Consider the following 22109-nt stretch of genomic DNA (forward strand, 5'->3'; position numbering starts at 1 on the left):
AGATAACCGAATCATTCATCCCGCTTATCTGAGACAATGCAGGATGTCACACCCATCAGTCCTTCCCGCACCGAGCCCTCCTCCACCTTCTGTAGGAATGTGGTGCAGTCTCTCCCACAGAGGCGGCAGGACTAGTCAGCATCTGACCCACTCCCACAGCAGGCTCTGTTAGCCCAGAGCAAACACCCGCCATCTGTAGCCAACTAACTGTGCAGCAAAGGAAATAAAAAGTCACATACTTGAACATGTCTCCACTGTTTAAGATCTCCAAGCACTTTGAAACACAGAGAGGGACTCTTGTAGGACATAAAGGCTTTAGGTGCAGTGGGACACTTTGAAAAAGTTGCTAGTTTTTATTTTAAACATGTTTCGACTTTTGTGAAGGGTCATATTTTACAGCAGGGTTGTAAAAACATGTTCAGGGCACAGTTCCCCTCTGGTACACATAAATGTTTGTGACTTTTTTTACACGTCAACATCTGGCATGGCTGGGAGTGAGATGCCAGCACCTCCTCACTTGCACGAGTGGTGATTTTAATCAAAGATGAGTAGGGAATTGCACAAGGGTGCATGTATGATCCAATGAAGGGAGTTTGGCACAGTGCCATATTCTCTCCCCTGCTTTAGTGCTGATGGACAATGACAGAGATGTCTCCATCTCTGCACCCGTTGGGAGTGAAAAGTGGCGATTGGACATGCTCTGGTCTGTGAGGCGGGGCTACGGGACATGTCATTGCACGCCACTAATTCATTTCCCCCCACTCTCATACGCAAATTCCTGCCAATCACCTCGCAGTGCTTGCATGCGGTGGTGCCACGAGCAGTGAGCATCAGTCATCCAGCCTCCATTCCCGAGCTTGTTTCCACTGGGCTGGATCACAGGTATCAGCAGCAGGCCTGCACAGCCATAGGCACTGAAAAGCTGAGAGATATTTGGCATGCAGCTTATAATGGCGAGAGAAGCAGCCCACGAGACATTGTTTTCCACAGTAGAGTGGCATAGAGGTGGAATGGAAATTCCTTGCTTTCCCCGCATGTATTTTTCTGTATGAACGCACGCTCATTATTCTAATACTTCATCCCCCATCAGGCCACATAGGTCCCACAGGAGTCAGATTGAGCACATTCGCTGCCTCGCTTTCCTTGCACAAGGGAATCACAGTGACAAGATGAAGAGTGCTGAATATATTGCCGACTCCATGTGATTTTTCCATTTCAGGAAGATATCTTCCATTTGGAGCCAGGCAAAGTGGAATCTGGGAAGGGAAAGTGCTCCTACGACCCGAATCTCAACAGCGTGTCAGCTTTGATCAGTGAGTATCATCATGGGTTGGGTCACACGACGGCGTAGGCACGGGTACAGTCAGGCCAAACGGTCTTCATAGCAACTGCAGCGTCATCCCATCCTGTTTCTTTATATGGCCTTCTCTCTGCTCACAATATATATTTTTGGAAAACTTTGTTAACATAAGATATTTATCGTCTGCCATTGACGAAGAAGTCAGGACGGTCAGGCCGAGTGTCCTTTACATTCTGTGCTTTCTTCCCACAGTGAGCCACTTAGTCTAATCAGCCAAATTATTAGAAATATTTCCCTGTAAGGGTGGAGATGGGAATGTTGGGAAATCTTTTCAGTGCTTTCATCACCATTTGAAGAGTAAAATTATCTTTATTCCCGTATTTACCAGATAGTCTTACTTCCCACAGAGCCTGAAATAGTTGCACATGTTTTAATAGTCAAACAATCATGTGCTTACATACCGTTATATTTACGGAAGGGGGATAAATGAACAGCGTTGGGGAGTCACTAGTTACATGTAACGGTGTTACATAATTAAATCACAAAGGAAAAATATGTAATTAAATTACAGTTCCAAATCAAAATGTTAATGATTACAAAGGAGTTGTATCCAAATGTATTCTTTCTGGTAAAAAGCTTATATGTAGAATTTAACGTTCATTTTGTTGATCTCTTAAAATCTTAATTCAAGTTATATTAAATAACTTCTGATAAAAGTTTGACAGTAGTCAGTGTTGAGTACTGTTGAACTCATTACTTTGATTAAGTATTTAAAATAGTTCCATTGCTTATTACATTTTTAACAGTGTAACTAGTAATCTGTTACATTTCAAAAGTAACCTTCCCAACACTGCAAATGAAAGGGAGAACTTGAATAAACAAACAGTGAATGCAGACTCTTCCATTAAGGGAACGAGGGATTTGTGAATGGTAGCATGGGTGTGAAAATAATGTTTAAACAAAACATTAAATGATGGAATATTTATGGTGTCATAATGTGGTTATGATGTTGGAGGAAAGAATACAAAATATTTTAAAAACAAAATACATCTACTGGTCATCTACTTTAGTGAGGAAGTGTATTGCCACTTGTATTCAGTATCTATCCATCCTGTCATAGTGAATCTATATGTAACAAGGCTCAGTTTAGCTTATTATCTGTTGTAGCGTTCATGAAGGAAGTGTCCTCTGTCACGTTTCCCAAGGTCACTTAGTCAGGTCCAGACAGACCACACAGTTGCCACCAGTGAAAGTCGATCTTCTCTCTGTGGGGTGTAAATCACTGGCACTGTGTTACCACATTAGCGCGGTGCCAGTTGACCAGTATGGAACCAGTACTGTCATCCAAGAAGGATTTATCTCCCACTTCCACCAGTTAACATCATACAGGGGACACTAGTTAGTGTTGATAAGGATTAAGAACCCTGTAGCACAACAATAGATTTACCATTGGACTGCTCGGCTCTCCACTACATTAGACATCCCATCATCCGTGGACGTGTTAATGATGCGTCATTAATCTTCATATAGCGCTGATGAGGACCATGACATTGAATAAGATGGTGGTAGGACTGTTTTGTGTTTTCCTCTGCTCTACCTCCTGCTGTCCGCTTACTCAATCTCTGACAGTCACACCTGCTCTCCAGTAGGGCCCTCACAGCAGCTGGAGGACCAGCACCTTGCCTTCCTGTGGCTTAACAAGGCTGTTGTATACATTTATCAGTCTGCACACATGGATGTGCTCATATATTATGTCTTTATGGAGTAAGTGAGACGGCTGTTTCAGGAAGTTTTGGGCTCTGTTTTTGGTAACGCTTTACTTTACGTGTGCCGTTTTTCTCGGAAGTTCACTGGAAAGAACAATACAAGAACATATAGTATATACTAATAGATTTATTTTAGCTAGACAATGTTATAGTGGTTTTATAGTTGAGTTGAGGTTTACAAGAGTTGTTGATATCCACAGGAAATTCCGTGATGCTAAAATCTCAGTGACATGAGTTACTAATATTATTGGAAACTTAACTGTCCATATTTATTGAATATTATTCTTATCTCCAATTACAACTATAGACTACTAAAAGACAAATATTTGTTTAGTTTCCTCCTGTGCACTGACTAAAAGTTTGGTAAAAATTTGGACTAAATTTAGAAAAAAAAGGCTATGTAACAAAGTAATTGGTATTAAGGGAATTAAATGTATGTGATGGATGGGTTAAACAGTGTGTTTATCTGTTCCAACGCAAGTTTATAATGTACTAGCTTACTACTGTAGTAACCTAGCTTCATAGGGACAAAGAGCATGTCAACTACACTGTTTTGCAGTAATGTTAGAAAATGGACATTCATCCTGCGCTATTTAAAAGAACGATTGCGGCTTTGTCCTGCTTAGTCCCGCAACTGCAGCCAAACTTGGTTGTTCCTCATCCTCAAGTCCATTCTCTTGTAAAAGTGAAGCACTAATAACTGTTAAAATAATATCACACATTTCTTTATAGTACTGTAGGCTACTATAATACCAGGGCTAACTAGTTCTACCCTGCAATACACAAACAATGCTCGTTATTTCCATGTCTTCTACAATGATCATCAGCTGCTGAGGATCAGCATGTCTTCAGTCTTTTAGCATTAGCTTTATATTATATATGATAAGTAGATTAATGTAGACATTTTACAGGCTTCTCATTCTAAAAAATAAATTCGATGAAAACTTGTAGACTGGACTTTTTAACCAACTTCTGTAGGCTACTTTAACATTAGCATTAGCTTACACTAGCTAGTTACAAGAAGAAGAAAAAACTAGTGAAATCAAAGAAATATTGTCTTCTAGTGAATATCTAGTGGTAAACTGTAAACTCCATCATGTGCCGTGCTAGAATGTAAAGCCTGACAGGCATAGCAACAGTATCTTGGATGGTGCTTGGGGAATAGTCAATTGAACGCTGTTTCTTTTTTCTCTGTCATTGATAACAAATTGCTCCGTCCTCTTCAGAAGTCTTCCTAAAAAGTTACACTTACAATATCAGTTCCTTTCCAGGACATTTTAAGAAACCATTTCAATGAGGTTGACCTCGGGCATCTTGTGTGACAGTATCATCCCTACCACTTTGTGTCTAAATGAGTTAAATGTGTAGAGGAGGACTATGTTATGCTGAACTTCTGTATTGTGGAATAAAAGACTCCTGATATGTTGGGTTCTAAATATACATTTTTAAATAAAGCCTCTGTGTTTTGTGCCAAGGTTAGTGCTGGAATGCCAGAGTCAAGGAATTTCACTAAACTGAACAGTTTTCTCTCTTTCTCAGATGGTGAACTATATGCTGGGGTCTATGTTGACTTTATGGGAACAGACTCTGCTATTTTCCGTACTTTGGGGACAAAGACTGCCATGCGAACAGATCAGTACAACTCCAGATGGTTAAATGGTAAATGTCCTCTTCAGCCTATAAATGACACTCAGAGCTTTCATCCATCAAGCCTTTCTGCATGATTTTTCAATATATAATCAACATGTATAGCTGAAATGAAAAGAGTCTGGTGTTTGCATATGTTTAGAATCCCTAAACTAATGATAAACAGGAAATGCTGACAGTTTATAGAAGATATCAGCCAGATGTTTTCCCAAAAGCATCCTCTGCCTTAAAATCTCCCCACCTCTTCTCCCCACAGACCCCACGTTCATCCACGTGCATCTCATCCCCGACAGCGCAGAGAGAAATGACGACAAACTTTATTTCTTCTTCCGGGAGAAGTCCTCTGATATGGGCCAGACTCCTGTGACCCAGTCTCGTATAGGACGCATCTGCCTGGTGTGTACACAGCGGGAAGGGTGTTTGTTTTTGGGTGTAAACATAATGAAAAGAAAACCTGCATTGATATGAAAAACAGGTGGAGGGCTCCCCAGGCAAACTAGTGTTTGGCCAACGCTGACGTGCTGGAATCCACATGTGTCTTTAACCTTTCTGTCTACAATGCATCTCTCTGTCTGGGAGGTTGCTCTCTGACCCTGTGATCTTCTGACCTCTTCTCCCTGGTAGTCCTAAAAACACTTGAAGCTTTTAGTGTATAACGGCAGTGAATAACTTTATGAAAACACTCACACCGGGGGCGTTTTTTTTTTTCTCAGTCTACTGTAATTACACTGGAAATTATGAAAATATTTCAACTTCCAAAATGGGATTCATCAGAAGTGCATGAAGAAGTTGAGTATTCAAATATAGAGGCTTTCTCTAAAGATGCTGGTTATGGAGAAGGACTCCAAAGCACATACTGGTCTCAGCTCTTTCTCACTGGGATAGATTCTGGCCTCGTTCCACCACAGATGGAAGAGTCTAAATAGGAGGAGACAGTGTTTACCATCTCACCCCCCCTCCTTTTAGCTTCCTGGCTTTGCAAACCAACATGTACTGTATAGTGTGTGTGGGCGGCTCCACCTGGGTTTGTTTTCAGTGGAGAGACAGGGGAGGATGTGAGTTTGAGCGAGTGATGGAGAAACTGTTCTGTGTCTCCACCCCTCTCAAATACAGAATGATGATGGAGGCCACTGCTGTCTGGTGAACAAGTGGAGCACCTTCCTGAAGGCCAGGCTCATCTGCTCTGTGCCCGGGGCCGACGGCATGGAGACACACTTCGATGAGCTCCGTGAGTACAAAGAGCTTCACGTCTGCCAAACTGAGATTGTGCTGTGGTTCCTTTCACAATTTCCAGTTAAAGCGATGATCTATAGGTCACTTGGTGTGGGTTGGGGGTGTTGTATTGACTAGACTCCGTTGTCAATCAAACATGCTGTCAGCCATGTGATGTATTTTCCTCCTGCTTCACTGCTTTTTTGCCAGATTGCATCCTACACATCTCGCCCTGCAACTAATTATTGTTATCATCAATTAATCTTCACATTATTTGCTCTATTAAAGGTATAATATTTAACATTTCAGCATTAAAATGTCTAAAAACAACAACCAACCTTTTAATAAATGAACGACCTAAGTTATATATTTGGTGTACGTAATGTTTACCAAGTTTTTCCAACAATTTTCAAACCTACAGAAATCCATCCTTTTAATCAAGATAACAACGTATCCTCTTTGCATTTTAATCTCTGCCAGAAGCTGTAATAAATGTACTTTGTATCCATGTTTTAAGACACAGTTTTACAATCTTTCTAAATACATATTTTAACCGGATGAAGGATTTTAGTCATCTGACGTCTAAACACATAATCTATTTTGCACCGGAGGAGGATCAATTTAATGTTTTCTTGAATGATCAGGTGTTTGGAACAACAAATGTAAAAGCTTATATCTATATATTTTAAATATTAAAACATTTAGTCAATCTGTGACATGGAATAGCAGAATTTGTGTTAACATAGAAGTACCACTTTTTGCCAAAAACATTATTATCACTAAAGTCAAGTACTTTTGTTACACACTGTTTCTTGAAATAAACTAAATCTCTTCGTTGTGCAGTTAATCATTTTGACAGTATGTATCGAATGGCAAAGACAAAAATGACATGACTGGATTTATTTCAGACATATTCTTTTTCAAGTTCCTGTCCTGTATGATCACATCTGAAATATTAAGTAGAGAATAGTCTACTGCGGGGTCTGTTTCTGCTGCAGCACCTGCCAAGAGTGTGCTTGTGCACACACACAAACACACACACACACACACACACACACACACACACACACACACACACACACACGCACACACACACACACACACACACACACACACACACACACACACACTAGAGCTCAGTCCTTGGCCCACTCCCATCACATGGCCCATACAGCGTACTGTAATGAGAATGACACACATAGGCTGATCCCACTACTGTAGTTGTCTTTTTCTTTCAAGATGTCCAATTTTTGCATGTCTAAAGGGGGGTGGCCTAATGGCGGGCAGATCAGATCACCAAGCAGGAATGTCTGAGAGTGTGAGACTATTCGCATCTCCTGGGGAAGCTCTTTCCCTTTCTGTCTCACTGGTTTAAAATAGAGCCAAATAGTGATAGGGGACTGATGCGTGAGGCAACTGTTGCTCTTGAACTAATCTCAAGAATGAAAAGTGCCATGCCTGTTGAATCCGATGATAGTTTTGTGTCTCTTTATCTGTCTGACACATTCCTTGCTTTTATCTCAACCTGCGTGCAGTTCTAAAAGCACTGCTTTGTTTTTACAGGTGACATTTGTTTTATCCCTCTTCGAACAACTGAAACAGTGACAGACACTTTAACACTCTGTGGCCTTTTTGTGTGTGCAGCCACCTCACATAATGATGTGAGAGCGGTTATGAGTGTGAATGGACTCACTTTGCCTTTACAAATGAGGGTTCTGTCTTTACCGGTCAGGTGTGTTACATTCTAATGGCTTCACATGTGTCGCTGGAGAGTTTGTGTTTACAGGCAAGATTTAAGGATTTGGCAAGGGCAAATTGGTCTTTTACTATTGTACACTGAATGTAGGTCATTAAAGGAATAGTTGTACATTTAGAGAAATGCACTTATTTGCTTTGTTACTGAGAGTTAGACAAGAAGATTGATACCACTCTCATGACTGTACATTCAAAATAAAGCTACAGCTGGGAGACAGTTAGCTTAGCTTAGTGTAGCTTAGCCTAGCATAAAGACTAGAGACAGGGTAAACAGCTGGCCTGGTCGATTGTAACAAAATCAACCTACCAGCTTATACCAGCATGTATAATTGCATCAGATATGGTATGTTGGAAAAACGACAATGTTTTTCAGGATTACAGGAACTGCATTCGTACAAGAAATGTTCACATAAAACCCCACAAAACCACAAACGGTTTTACACTTCTCTTCAAATCTATTACCTTTGGACCTAGGTTAGCTATTTTATGCTATGCTAAGGTAACTGGCTGCTGGCTATAGCTTCATATTTAACATACAGATATGAGAGTGGTATCAATCTTGTCATCAAACTCTTGGCAAGAAAGCTTATAAGCATATTTCCAAAAAGGTCAAACTACTTCTTTAAGAGTCTACATACATACGTCATGTAGTAAGGAGGCACTGTAGATGTATTACACTGCACAGCTGAAGATTGTTTCAAGCCAGGACAAGTTCACAAAGATTTGTTAGCCATGCTTGAGTGATTCTTAAATGTTCCCCCTTTCTTTAAGAGTTTTAATAAAATGACTGTACAAGTCATTACTGACAAGTTTGTTGAAATATCCAGACCAGCTGTAGGCCTATTGCTGGTGTGGTAGTCTTATGCAGAAAAGCATTATGGCAAAGCACGCCTGAGACCTGGGGAGTTTTTACAGTTGGAATATGAAGCACTTATCGGATCTATCTGACAACTTGTACCAAATGACCGACAGTGTTTTAAAACAAGGTGTTAAAATTATTTTTTTACTCAATAACGTACAAAAAACAGTAAGATTTTAGATGTGGAACGTTTTAGAACAAGTCATCCATTGCTAGAGAGATGAAAAGGCAGAGCGCAAGAGCCAAATGGAGAACGATATGGAGAAACTTATAAATATATATATATATATATATATATATATATATATATATATATATATATATATATAAAACAACCTAAAGGCCTATCAAGTAGAACATTAAATATTTTTGAGGAAATGGGACAGTATAGCAGCTGAGATTGTATTGCCATAAACATAGCAAAAAAGGATATGGATCTTTTCCTAGCTGTTATTAACACATGACATCCCTGGAGCTAAGTCATCACTGCCCTGTCAGGACAGCTTATATTGCAAATCACATGGCTTCTTTTTTCCAAGATTTCCTGAAGGCTTAATCTGTTTTTAGCGACTGTACACCATCCATGACGGTAGCTCTGTCTTGTCCGTAAATACGCACACTTACGTGTTCTGGCGTGCAAAGTGCTCATTTGTGCAGTATAACAGCTGTAGGTCGTGACAAGGATCATCTGTTGTGTGACATCCATGGCAGCTCGTCGTGCCGTGCCCATGCTAACCCATGACCGTTCCAGTCCCAGTACAAGACCGGTAACTGTGGAAGATGGTGTGTACGTGTGTGCGTGCGTGCGTGTGTGTGCGTGTGCGTGTGTGTGTGTGTGTGTGTGTGTGTGTGTGTGTGTGTATGTGTGTGTGTGTGTGTGTGTGTGTGTGTGTGTGTGTGTGTGTGTGTGTGCGTGTATGGGTGTGACTTTGGGGAATTTGGTAGTTACTGAGAAATAAGGACAATGTGCCTGCTATCTTTCCGCTTTATCCTTTTCTAAAGGAATGAGCTCAAGGCTGTAGACGGTCCCCAGAGGAAGGCTTGACTGTACAGACTCTCTAATGTGGACAGGACCAGCAGTTCAGATTCAAAGACAATGCGAACCCCCTCCATGTATCATTCTGTCTGCATAACAGCCTGACATCTAATTTCTCATGCTGGTCTATAAGGGACTGCAAACGTAATCTGATTAGGTATTTTTCTTTTGCGTCCATCAGTTCTCCTTCTGATTTCACGCTTCACACAAGCTCTAACAATTATATTTTTAGATGCGTCCTTCTCTCTCTTGTTGACTTTCTCACCAATCACTTCTGTACTCCGTGGTCATTTCCCTGCACAACTAGATTGGGAGCGCATTCTCCGTTTCTTGCCGAAGGCCCTTGTTTCTATTGTTGGCAGTGAACGTGCCTCCTGGGACTTGTATTTAGGTCAGGTACGGAACAGGAGAGAGACTTATCACCTACCATATGTTTAGCTTCTTTTCATTTGTTGCGGTACACCTTTCCTCAGTATCTATAATGGGGAAGTATCCAATGTCAGAGCTCTGTAGGACAGAGTGTGCGAGCGTGTGTAATTTAGAGACCTACAAAATTGGCTTAGGAATGAATGATGCAGTTCTCTTTTGGGAGAGAAAAGATATTTCCTTTCCATCGAAGTAGAAGAGATGAACTATGGACGCAGGAAGACACATCGTGTTTAAAGTTCAGTAATCACGTCATTTCTGTGTGAGATGAACCACATCATGGATTGGATTACTTTGTTGAGGTTAGGTGATACAAGCCTCTCAAGATTCAGTTTCGATGTGTTATCTTGTTAATAAAACGTTACGTGTCTTACCTCATGCCATTGTTCAGTTTCCTTTTGCAAGTCGATTGCTGTGGTTTTACACCTACTGTTTCCGTCAGCAAGATATGAAAATGGCAAGAAGGCCGCCTGGATGGAGGAGACTCACATTTTTTTTCACCTCTTGTTGTTTCTATTAGACTGTAAGCTAATGTTTTTTAGTGCTTTTAGCTTATTTAACTTCAGGGATGGCAATGTTGGTCAATTGGTTAGATGAAAATTGGTGCTCACTTTTCTAGGTTGCCACACCAGCATGCATTGTGATTCCACCGGAAGCTTATAACTCCGATTCCGTCTATACTCATTTGATGCAATTATGGATTTCAGGGATTCTCACAGAAGATCCCACTTAGCTCATTATCCAAAGAAAGTAAAAAAGAACAAAAAAGAAGTGTCAGCTTCTATAGTGCATCGTTTCTTCCAGGGGGATGTGTAACCTAAAGGTCTCTCTGGCTATAAAGAGGTTAGATTGACTGAAAGCTGTGTAAATATTAGTGAAGACGAGTGCTTATGCTGTGGAGCGTGATGTTTCCTCCACCTGGTCTGTTTGCACTGACATGATTTCCCTCTATTCTTTTACAGGAGATGTTTACATACAGCCAACTCAGGACACAAAAAATCCAGTGATATATGGCGTCTTCTCTGTCTCTGGGTCAGTGTACTATAACATATATTGTATATACACACCATCTTTAATAGGCTCTGATTTGATATTTTCAAGTTGGGTTTTTATTTCATAAAAGATACATTTTCCTTTACTTTCTATTCACAGCTCTGTCTTCAAAGGCTCTGCAGTTTGTGTCTACTCTATGGCTGACATCCGCATGGTCTTCAACGGACCCTTTGCCCACAAGGAGGGTCCCAATTACCAGTGGGTGGCCTACACTGGGAAGATCCCCTACCCTCGACCCGGCACGGTGAGTTTCACCGTAAATCCCACTGCAAGCTTGCATAACAGCCTCTCTCTGACTCAAATAGAAACCATCCGAACAGGATGCAGGCATCAGCATAACCAAACTCAGAATATTACTGCAAGAAAGGCTCTCAAATGTGCTTTTTTTATGTGATTGTGTCAATTATTTTTTATGGGTTTTGACCCAAGCTCAGAATGTTCACGCTTGTTTTTCTCTTTCAGTGCCCTGGAGGTACGTTCACCCCCAACATGAAGTCCACTAAAGACTATCCAGATGAAGTGATTAACTTCATGAGGAATCACCCTGCCATGTACAATGCGGTGTACCCGATACACAAGCGCCCCCTGGTGGTTCGGACCAATGTGGATTATGAGTTCACCACCATCACTGTGGACCAGGTGACAGCTGCAGATGGCAACTATGAAGTGCTCTTCTTAGGAACTGGTGAGTGTTTTTGATTTAGTTTGTTAGAAATTAGGGTAGGAGCTCAATCTCTGTTTTTCGTCTGCTTATAAAATCATCACAGCTTTGTTTTTAACATGAAGTCAGTCTGAACCCATGAAGCCTTTGATCAGAGTCAGAATGGAGAATGACAGTGTCAGTGAGCAGCTGAATAATGGAGAACAAAATCCCCCGATGGAAATAAATCCCATGTAAGTGGAGGGCTTGTCTCCCCTGCATTCATTTATCATTAAAAGAAAAGCATTCTTTCTCTTTGTGCTTGAGTGGAAATTTAACCAATCAAAGGGTTTGTACCTCGCTCTATTCACATGAAGTAAACAACAGGAGATTTGTACCTGGAGGGCAGGGGTGGATCAACAGCGGGAGGGAGAGAAGAGAAGCAGGGGGTAAGAAGAAGAGAAGGCGGGCGGGTACAGTCAGGACATCAATCACCTTAATCTCGCCCACTGGTGTAAAAGAGATTATCTGACTGCATGCCTTGAACCTTTAATAAGGCCTCCAGTACGACAGCGACAGCAACCACCACACAGGATGCAGCCCTCACATCTTGCATATGACGCGTCTGTCCAAGCTTCTTTGTTCATCTGTGCATTAACAGGGAGGAGACCCATGGGTTTGTGTGCAATGGCGGGCCAATGTGGTGGAATGTGTGTCCTTTCAGCTGCTGTCAGAGGCAGCCATTCAGCCCTGCGTTGGGGCTCAATGCAGAAGTCATAATAAATCTCAGGTATCCCGCTCGCAGGAATGCCAAACTCTCCGCCGAAATCAAACATGCCAGGGAAGGCCAGGGGGATGTCTTATTGCATCCAGATGAATAGGTCAAGGTGAGAAGGGAGGGAAGGTTGACAGAAGGGGTTTGTCATGGTGGTGGCAGTGAGTACACTAAGTGGAACGGAGCTTGAGGAAAGGTTAAAGCGAAGAGAGCCACGTAACAGACGTGAAGAGTACAGTGCAGCCTGTTGATATGAGGATTAGTCCTTGTTGGAGGTTGCTGAGAGAATAAAATGGGAATCCAAGGGGCTGTTGACAGGAGGAGGGGGTTTGAGGTTGCAGGTATGTAGCTGACAGGTGTGTTGTGGTCCACAGACAAGGGAACAGTTCAGAAAGTCATCGTTCTGCCCAGAGATGACCTGCAGACGGAGGAGCTGGTCCTTGAGGAGGTAGAGGTTTTCAAGGTGAGCTTTTATTTATTATTTTTCTCTATTGCTTTCTTTTTTTCTTATATACTTTATCCTACCACCCGCTTCGAATGATATCAGCCCATGAAATGGACGTTATCACTCATAGTTATGGGTGAGTTGGGGCCTGCTACATCCCGACGCTATCATCTTTTCACATGATTGCTCACACTCATAGGTACGTTGGTGACCTAGCAGCTGTAGTAATTATGACAGGAAGTCCGGTGACATAGAATTACGAGGTGGGTGGGAGGAGTGGATGGATCGGCCAAACCAAACACATGACCTTCACCCAGGAGACCGGAGTTTGTGTCCCGTGTGAAACCAAAAGTCATTATTATTTTAACTGACGTAGCCTACATAAGCAAAGTTACATAACGTATGTTATTTTACCAACATAGGCATATTTATTTTAACCCAAACCATGATCTTTTTCCTAAACTTACATAATGTTGAATATGCACCTTATCTCCTACTAGTGATTTGCAGTTTGCCCGTTCTGAATTATGAGAGTGGTCGTGAAAACAACTGATAATGGCCATTTAATGGCCTTATAATGTTCAAACCAGATATCTTACCTTCTTTGCGTTATATCTTTGTTCATACACACACACCTTGCAGGTCTGTCATAAGTTTCTTGCCCTTTCTGGTCTTCTTTTTCCATTTTGCTCATTCCTCTGTATATACATTTCCATCTGCTATAAAGATAACACACTGTATTCACAATGCATTCTCTTCTCTACCAAGGTCCCTACTCCAATTACAACAATGAAGATCTCATCCAAAAGAGTAAGCATGCCTGTGCAACAGATCTTCTTAACCTTTGCGCACATAAAGTGAAAAGAAACCATCTTCCAAAGAAAGGGAATTCATTTAATCTGGAAAGGTCACAAGCAGCATACGATACAGCTTTGCTTCACTGTTGCTTCCCTTCATAATTCATAAAAAAGCTGTAAATCCTAGGGAGACGATGAAGACAGAAATATGGAAAAGACACTTTGTGTTGTCTTTCAATGTGATTAAAATACTTGCTATGGCATCATTCTACAGACATAGAGTTTGTGTTACACAAAGCCTGCCAGACTGACACATTTCAAACAGCTGATCATCAAATTATCATGGCAACCTGATAAATATGAGCTCAATATTCTCCCAGATGATCCAGAGTCTGTTGCTATTTCAACATAGATTTTAGATTTTCTACATTTATCTTATTACATCCATCTGGGATTGTGAAGTCTTCCCTGGTATCCCAGATATCCAGGTCATAATCTGATACCTTGTATATTAGTGTCTGAATTTGAGCCACCAGATTTTTTTAATTGACTTGCATTCAGAGATATGAATTGAGTTTATTGAATTATAGCAAGTTTAATGTAATATAGTTTTTGAATACTTTTATTTATATATATATATATATATATATATATATATATATATATATATATATATATATATATATATATATATATATTTGTCAAGGAACCACATTGCTTCACCTTGCAAGGCTGGATCAACGTGTTGAGGTCATTTAAAAAAAAGTTGTTAACTACAATGGCCCTAATACGGCGTCATACTTTTCAACTTGAAATTGGCAAGTGAAAGTTTCAATAATGGCCATTATTTACGTCCATTTGGCTCTGCTCAGTGCAAGTGTCTTAAAATAAATGTTTTCTCACCCTAATTATTTCTATTTGAATATCAAAGTGTCCTCTAGCATTATGCCTAACATCATTTTGTGCCCTCTTCTCTCTCAACAGCAACAGCTGTATGTGTCTTCTGGCATAGGGCTGACCCAGTTGGCTCTTCACCGGTGCGATGTGTACGGCGAGGCGTGTGCTGACTGCTGTCTGGCCAGAGACCCTTACTGTGCCTGGGATGGCAAGTCCTGCTCCCGTTACTCTGCCTCGCAGAAAAGGTGAGCACCAAAAGCAGTGTTAGCATGAGCTACACTAACTTCATAAGTAACCGACTGACTCAATTGGTGTGTTGAATGATGCTAAAATTAGAATGCCTGGATTGCTGATCGGCTGTTTCAAGGGCATTGTAATGTGTTTTAATATTATACCCATTACAGTCTTTGGGGTAAATTGTGGTTTACGCTCCACTAATAAATGATATACTTGTGGTATTAAAGGTGTAGCCATTAATGATGTAAATTCACAGACCTGTAATAACTCAATGGGGTGGTGGTTTGTGGTTAGGTCCATGTAAAATGTTACTTTAATTGCTTTATGTGTTTTTGAATGGCTTTGAATGGCTTGCGGTTGCTTTATTGCGTTTTTTTTTCGGCAATACTGGTCTGACCCCTTTAGACGTAGCCGGAGGCAGGACGTCAAGTACGGGAACCCCATCCGCCAATGCCGAGGCTTCAACTCCAACAGTAAGACTCAACTCAACTGAACTTTATTTATATAGCACTTTACACACAGCACAGTTGATCGAAAGTGCTTTACGGCACACACAGGGGAAAACAAAAAAACAAAAGGATTCAAAGATTATTTATTGTCATTATGAAACACAGGGTTACACAACAAAATGCAGTTGTAGCTTAGTCCATTACGCTACACCCAAAAAACATGACAAAACAGAACAAAAACAGTAGTAGTAGTGCAATTGTGAATTTGAAACAGGAGGAATGTAAACAAAAGCAATGGGGAATTCTCTTGGCAGAAAATATGGTGGGCATCTTTAACATTAAAAAGTCTGCCTGATACCAAAATATGATGAGTTGCAATAATCAAGGTGGTAGGATATGAAGGCATGGAATTACTTTCTCCTGGTCAGAAGAACAGAGAATTTAGTCTGGGATGATGCGGAGCTGCATGAAGCTTAATATTTACTACTTGATTAATTTCTTTGTCTAAAATCAATCCTGAATCCAAAATGTTTGCATGTGGTTCAACAGAGGAGGCCAATGGACCAAGATGAGGAGATATAATGTTGGTTAATACTGTGGTCCAAAAAATATAGCAGAGTTTTCCTTATATGGCTTCTATTTGTTTATTAATGAACTAAGAAGGTTGATAATGTCATCCCATTAGTGCTGCTCCTAAGGGTTTGAGGTTGTCATTGTTATGGGCTGTAACGACTGTATTCTGGCAGCTTTATGGTAATCTGTGACAGCCCGTATTGCAAAAAGGACTTTGATTTGCCACAACTGAGATTTTGGTCATATGGGAGTTCATTGTAATGATGTTTTGGTTGCCATGGAAATCCCCCTTTCTCTCTGCCCCGCAGCCAATAAGAACACTCTGGAGATGGTGCAGTACGGGGTGGAGGGAAGCAGTACCTTCCTGGAGTGTCAGGCCCGCTCTCCACATGCTCTTATCAAATGGCATCTGCAGAGAGATAACAGCGACCGCAGGAAAGAGGTGAGCCGCCACAGTGTGTATTTCTCAAAGAATGTGGTTGTAGAAGCATATTGTGTTTGTGGCTCAAATTCATATTTATCCAATATAAAGCACAACATTGAATTGGCTTTAACTTCACTGACATGTGTTAGAGGTGGATGAGCATTTCCACAGATGAACATGAACAATGTGTTTTGGAAATATCCATATGGGAGAGGGGGTATTTCATTTAGGTTTGTTATTTTGTCGTCATGGAGAGATCATTTATATGCAGTATGACACATTAGAAAAATGACCCCGGCTTAATTCTTTCCCAATTATCTGCTAACACGATTAAGTGATTGAGGCTCTGATTGAATGAAGCCTGATTTCTCACACAGACCTCCGACTGTCCTCAGGCCCAAGGGAAGGACACATAAAGGGGAGCTGTGAAAAAGCCCTCTGCTATGATATACAACCCTGAGGCACTAGTTAAAGTTTTATTGTGAAGCTATGTAGTGTTGCTGCCTCTCTTTTATTGACTATTCTGTTAGATGGGCTCTAATCCCACAGGCAGTGCTGCTGCCTCACACTTCTGATTCTGAGCTAAGAAGCTGTCATCACCTACTCAGATTTCTGGGCGTGGATGTACAGATGGAGATGAATTCACAGAGTTACACCTCGAGTTACTGTCTGATTACATTTGAATTGGGGGATTTTTTTTTAAGGATATTAATCCACCGTACAGACCAAGACAGTATAGATGTAAAAGAATACATCATTCGATATGAACAGATCCACATTGTAGGAATAATGTAGGAATATTTGCCCTATGATCCAATATTGAAGCCTGGCACCATGACAGTAGATGAGCTGAAGTTAGGGACTGTCTCAAAAGTGCTGGCACAGTGGAAAAGAAAGAGCTCTTCACATTGTTTTCTATAGCTGCTCTGTGTCTGGACTTTTTCCCATTGCATGCACAGTCACCATTATATACACAACCTCCACTTTTTAAAGAAAATTCATGCAACAGGCTCACAACTTAAATGTTCCCAATGTTTATAGATCCTGTTCTATTTCCATGATTGATTTCACAGAAGAGCATTAGGACCAGGCATAAGGAGAAAAAATTTAAAAGAACATTTTCGCAATTCCAGAAAAAAGTCAAGATGTGGAGATAAAGTCAAACTAACAGTAACTCTAGTAGTTTGATTAATTCTCAAAAGTTCAACTTTAATCTTGAAATTTCTTCTCTGTATTTAGAAATGCTAAAAAAGAAAGAAAAATGTCCTCTGATTAATTTTTTCTCATGCCTGGCACTAATACTGACCTTTCTGCTTCGTCTTAATACTCTCCTGTATAATTTAAATACTAATTCTTTATTATTTGATTAAGTAGGTATATGGTTCAAATATTTTGTTATGAATCACAGGTGTGTCATGAGTTGTATTCTCTGCAGATACGTTCTGATGGTCGCATTTTGAAGACAGAGCAAGGTCTACTCCTGCGGTCTCTGCAGCCCTCTGACTCTGGCATGTACCAATGTACGGCGACGGAGAAAAACTTCAAACACACGCTGGTCAAGCTGCAACTGGTGGTGCTGTCGAGCCGGGCCGTCAACAATGTGCTGGTGGAGGGCGGAGGAGGGCTGGTGCCGTCTTCTCTCCACTCCAGCAGCACCCAGTGGACCCCCAGCGCTGGCCAGTACAAGGACCTGCTGACCATCCTGAGCCAGCCAGAGATGAGCCTGATCAATCAGTACTGCCAGGACTACTGGCAGTTCGGAGACCCGCTGCTGGGCGCCCTCAAGGCCAAAGACCTGAAGGAGCTCAAGGAGCAGAAGAAGCCCCGCAACCGCCGGCATCACGGGGAGGGGAAGGAGAAAGAGGAGCAGGAGGAGGAGGTAGAGACATGAGGAGCCCAGCTTTGCGTCTGATACACCCTCAACCACCCTTCCCCCCCACCCTGTGAAAACTGGGAGAGACACATTGAGAGTAGCAAACGTGAAAAAATCCACAAACCGAGAAAAAAAAAGCAAACTGAGAAAAAAAGAGGCTTCCAAACAAAACCCCACATACATCCTCTCAAACAGTAAGCTATATGATACACAGTATTTATTGTAGGTTGTATATAGTATCATTCTGTGGATTTCTTTGTACTTATAGAAAAAAAACATGCTCTTTGTGTATAGGTACCTTTGGGGCAAATATTATTGTTATTATTGATGTTGTTAATTTTATTGTTGCTGTTACTGTCATTACAAAACTCATCTGTCAGCATCATATGACCTTGGCGACTGTTTGGAATGTGTTATCAGGCATGTAAGCTGTTCGGAGCGAGCTGTGAGAAGCTCTTACGGGGAAATGAGCTGTTGATAAGGGGTGATGGGATCTCTGTTGTTTCTTGCTTGCTTTGACTCGATGCCAGGACTCTTTTATTTCTGGACGCTCCAGGAACGCCTGTGATGCAACCCCCTCGTGGCTGCATGCAGCCAGAGACTTATTATTGCAAGGGGACCGTCGACACATGGTCCCATTTATTGTGGAGAAACAATCCTTTCTCCGTGGAAAGCCCAGACGTGCAGAGGACTGTTCAAATATTCTCACTGGTGTAATTGGGCCTTTTTTATAAAAAACTGGCAGTTGCCCCCCTTCTGTTTCCTTCCTGATCAGAGGATTGAGGATTTCAGCCCACATGCTAACTCTGATTATTTAATTCTCAATTGTACTCTACTTTGAGTAACCTACAGCTTCTTCTGGCCATGAACTCAACGAGAAGGGCACTCGCAGAGCGCAGACGTCCACCACGGCCGTATCCAAAGGTGAAACATAATGAGTGTATCTGCACCGCTTCAAAATTCAATGGGTTCTTCCTTGGCCCGTGTTTCATGTTTCCACCAAGTTTCTTGAAAATCGGGATGGTAGTTTTTTAGTAGTCGTGCTGTGGCAGTAGCTCAGTCAGTAGGGGCTTGGACTGTGAGCCGTAGGGTTCCTGGTTCAAGTCACTGACCAGACCTAAAAAAAATGGAGTGTGACTGCTACTTGGAGAGTTCCCAGTTCACCTCCTGCCTTGCCGTGGTGCCCTTAAGCAAGGCACTGGACATCCCCTTCCCCCCTTGCTCCCCAGGCGCTGTCCTATGAGCTGCCCACTGCTCCTAGTACTGGACTCCTGGTACTAGGATGGGTTAAAAGCAGAGAACAAATTTCACTATGTGTGACTATTAAAAAGAGGGTTTCATCCCTCCAAATCTCAAACTGAACCAAAAAGTTATCATCATTGGCAGAGGTAAAAAAAAAGTTACATAGATAAAAGTTGCAAGCATCAGATCAGTTTTTATTAAATCTATTAGGAAATATAGTGGTTGGGTTCTTTACAAATGCAAACATCCTTTGAACTGAGATTGAGGTACAATAACGGGTCATGGTTTTGCACAAGGGGCATTATTCTTTTACTTTCAGGGGACATGGGCTATGGCCCAATGCCACAAGCACACTTGGGCAAGTTACTTCTGTAAAATACTAAAACATCCAATTTAAGATGAAAGCGGTGCTCGGATCAGGCAGCAGTTGTTAGCTCTCAGACATCTTTTGTTCTTTCTTCCTTTCACATTCATATGTGGAAAAAAAATAATTGCCCATATACACAACAGAGCATTGTAACAATGTTGTGACACTAACCAAAATATTGGGAAGCTGGCTTTCATTGTGTGCATGAACCTGTATTTGTACTGTTATTCTGATAAGATAATGTGTGGTCGTTTTTCTTTTCTTCTGTTCTTCATCTCTAGGGGTGTACAGTCTGGTCTCTGAGGGACATTCTCCGTACAGTAAAATGGGGACAGCAAATGCTTTAAGATGCCCTCATTTCAAACATACCCTGTATAAAGCATGATGCATCTTTTCATTGACATTATTTTGCAAGAGTATTAAGTGAAATTATCTCGCATATGTGTTTGGGTAGCACATAATGAGGGAAAGTATCATACAATGGCATATTAATTCTGTAGACTAAGGCAGTTTGAATTTGATGAGAGGGCTTGTAATAACACATGTAATAACATCGCATTATGTAATAACTATACAAATTGTAATACGTTTTGGAATAATATGCATTTTGTAAAAATAACAGCTTGAACGTAATACATTGCCCCACATTTTGTAATAAATTATTACATATCACAATGAATATTTTTAGGAAGGTGAATGAATATGGTGACATTTGATGTAATTATGGCCAATGAAAAATTATCAACTATTCCACTGAACTAATTGTGTTTTTTAAAAAGGAATTTAGAGTCATTCTTGAATGCATAAAATAAACATTATTGTTATGTTATAAAGAGTTTTATGAATGAAGACATCCATTTTTGTTGGTTATTACATATTACATGTATCCATATATGTTCATGAAAAGTCCCATTTTGTAATAACCACAGCAGTATTTAATAATGAATTACAAAATGCAGGGAAATGTATTACATATTGCGTTCACGCTGTTTATTACAAAATGCATGTGTTATTACATAAATGAATAAAAATGTATTACATTTTGTCTAGTTATCACATAATGCGGTGTTACAGAGCTGTTATTAAAAGATGAGTGAAAGTTCTATTGAGTAGAATTTATGCTCTATTAAAAATAATAGTACAGCAGTTTTCCAGTAAGTGAAATTAATGGCTATTTCATGTATAAGAATATATGACGGAGAGCGGAAACATCTGGAACATTCATTTTCATATTATTCTGACATTTCCAGGCTTCTACTACACCTTGCCTAGCTTGTATTCAGGCTGTCTTGAATGCCTCTGGGAAGATGCATCCATTATTCATACAGAAGTATCTGTATCTGCTCTGTCTGTCTGCATTCCCAGAATCAATCACAGCTCCTGATTGTCTCCTCCAAATGAGACGAGGGGTTATACAGCAAAAACAAAAAAGCAAAGAAAGGTTGTACAATTTGTTGGTATTTTTGAAAAAAAGGTGTCTGTAGTTTTTGAGTGTTTTTTTTGTTTGTTTTGTATTTTTGCATCATCAGACTTTATGGAGAAAAAAAAAAGAAAAAAACTAAATGCACAAAGGTGATGTTCTTGTAATGACTTGTGTAAATTACTCTATCTTCCCTTTCCATTGTTGTCGCTGACTAATAAATTAAAGCTCTATATTTTATAAGAATGGAATGCTCCCCCCCTTCATTGTGATTGGCTTGATACTGGATGTTTTCCGTGTTCTGCCCAGAACCCTCTGGATCCTTGGAATAAAGTTGTACCTGTTAAAGAGATATGTATGCACATTTGTATAGAATATGCACATTGCATTACTGTTTGTAATGAAACTACTGGAAGGTAAAACAATGAAATGACGCTGCATGAGATTTGCTCTCTGTTTCTGTCGGAGTGACTTTACCTCTGGGCCTAATAAGTATCGATTATGCAAGTTCCTAAACCCAATCAGTTAATGTGTTCAGATGAAGCTTGATCAGTACTTAAAGGTTCATTAACTCAGATTATAAGTGTTCAATAGTGCTAGATAATCAGAATATACTGGTGGGAGGTTGAGAGGGTTGTAAATCAATACTCATTTCTCAACAAGTTTACCAGAGGCCGACATTCTGCCTCTGAAAAATCACTATGAACACACCGGCTCGCATTTTCAACTGAACAGTGTTAGAAAACATGTATAGAGTAGCGAGGCATTAACAAAAAAATTGATGATCATGGATGGATTATTGAGCGGCCAAGCACAGGCCCAGGGGCCCCCTAGCCTTCACCTACAAAATGTCTCTTAAAGAGACACGTACCAACCAGGAAGAGACTCAAAGTGACAAAAAACATAAAACAAGGAA

At 40.7% G+C, this 22109-nt stretch overlaps 1 protein-coding gene across 2 annotated transcripts in view; it reads left to right on the top strand.

The window, feature by feature from the left end:
* LOC115008373 (semaphorin-3F-like) overlaps window positions 1-21538 on the top strand; it is a 63483-nt gene extending 41945 nt beyond the window's left edge. For both annotated transcript variants that reach the window (XM_029431948.1, XM_029431949.1), the window contains 13 exons: window positions 1220-1313; window positions 4606-4725; window positions 4970-5109; window positions 5827-5941; window positions 10964-11033; window positions 11154-11298; window positions 11517-11739; window positions 12844-12932; window positions 13683-13724; window positions 14696-14853; window positions 15236-15318; window positions 16176-16309; window positions 17727-21538. In XM_029431948.1, coding sequence (XP_029287808.1) covers window positions 1220-1313; window positions 4606-4725; window positions 4970-5109; window positions 5827-5941; window positions 10964-11033; window positions 11154-11298; window positions 11517-11739; window positions 12844-12932; window positions 13683-13724; window positions 14696-14853; window positions 15236-15318; window positions 16176-16309; window positions 17727-18182 — 1869 coding nt within the window. In that variant the 3' untranslated portion in view covers window positions 18183-21538. The remainder of the gene's footprint in view (window positions 1-1219; window positions 1314-4605; window positions 4726-4969; window positions 5110-5826; window positions 5942-10963; window positions 11034-11153; window positions 11299-11516; window positions 11740-12843; window positions 12933-13682; window positions 13725-14695; window positions 14854-15235; window positions 15319-16175; window positions 16310-17726) is intronic.
* The last annotated feature ends 571 nt before the right edge of the window (window positions 21539-22109 follow it).

Source organism: Cottoperca gobio, chromosome 5 (genome assembly GCF_900634415.1).
Source record: "Cottoperca gobio chromosome 5, fCotGob3.1, whole genome shotgun sequence".
Taxonomy (NCBI): domain Eukaryota; kingdom Metazoa; phylum Chordata; class Actinopteri; order Perciformes; family Bovichtidae; genus Cottoperca; species Cottoperca gobio.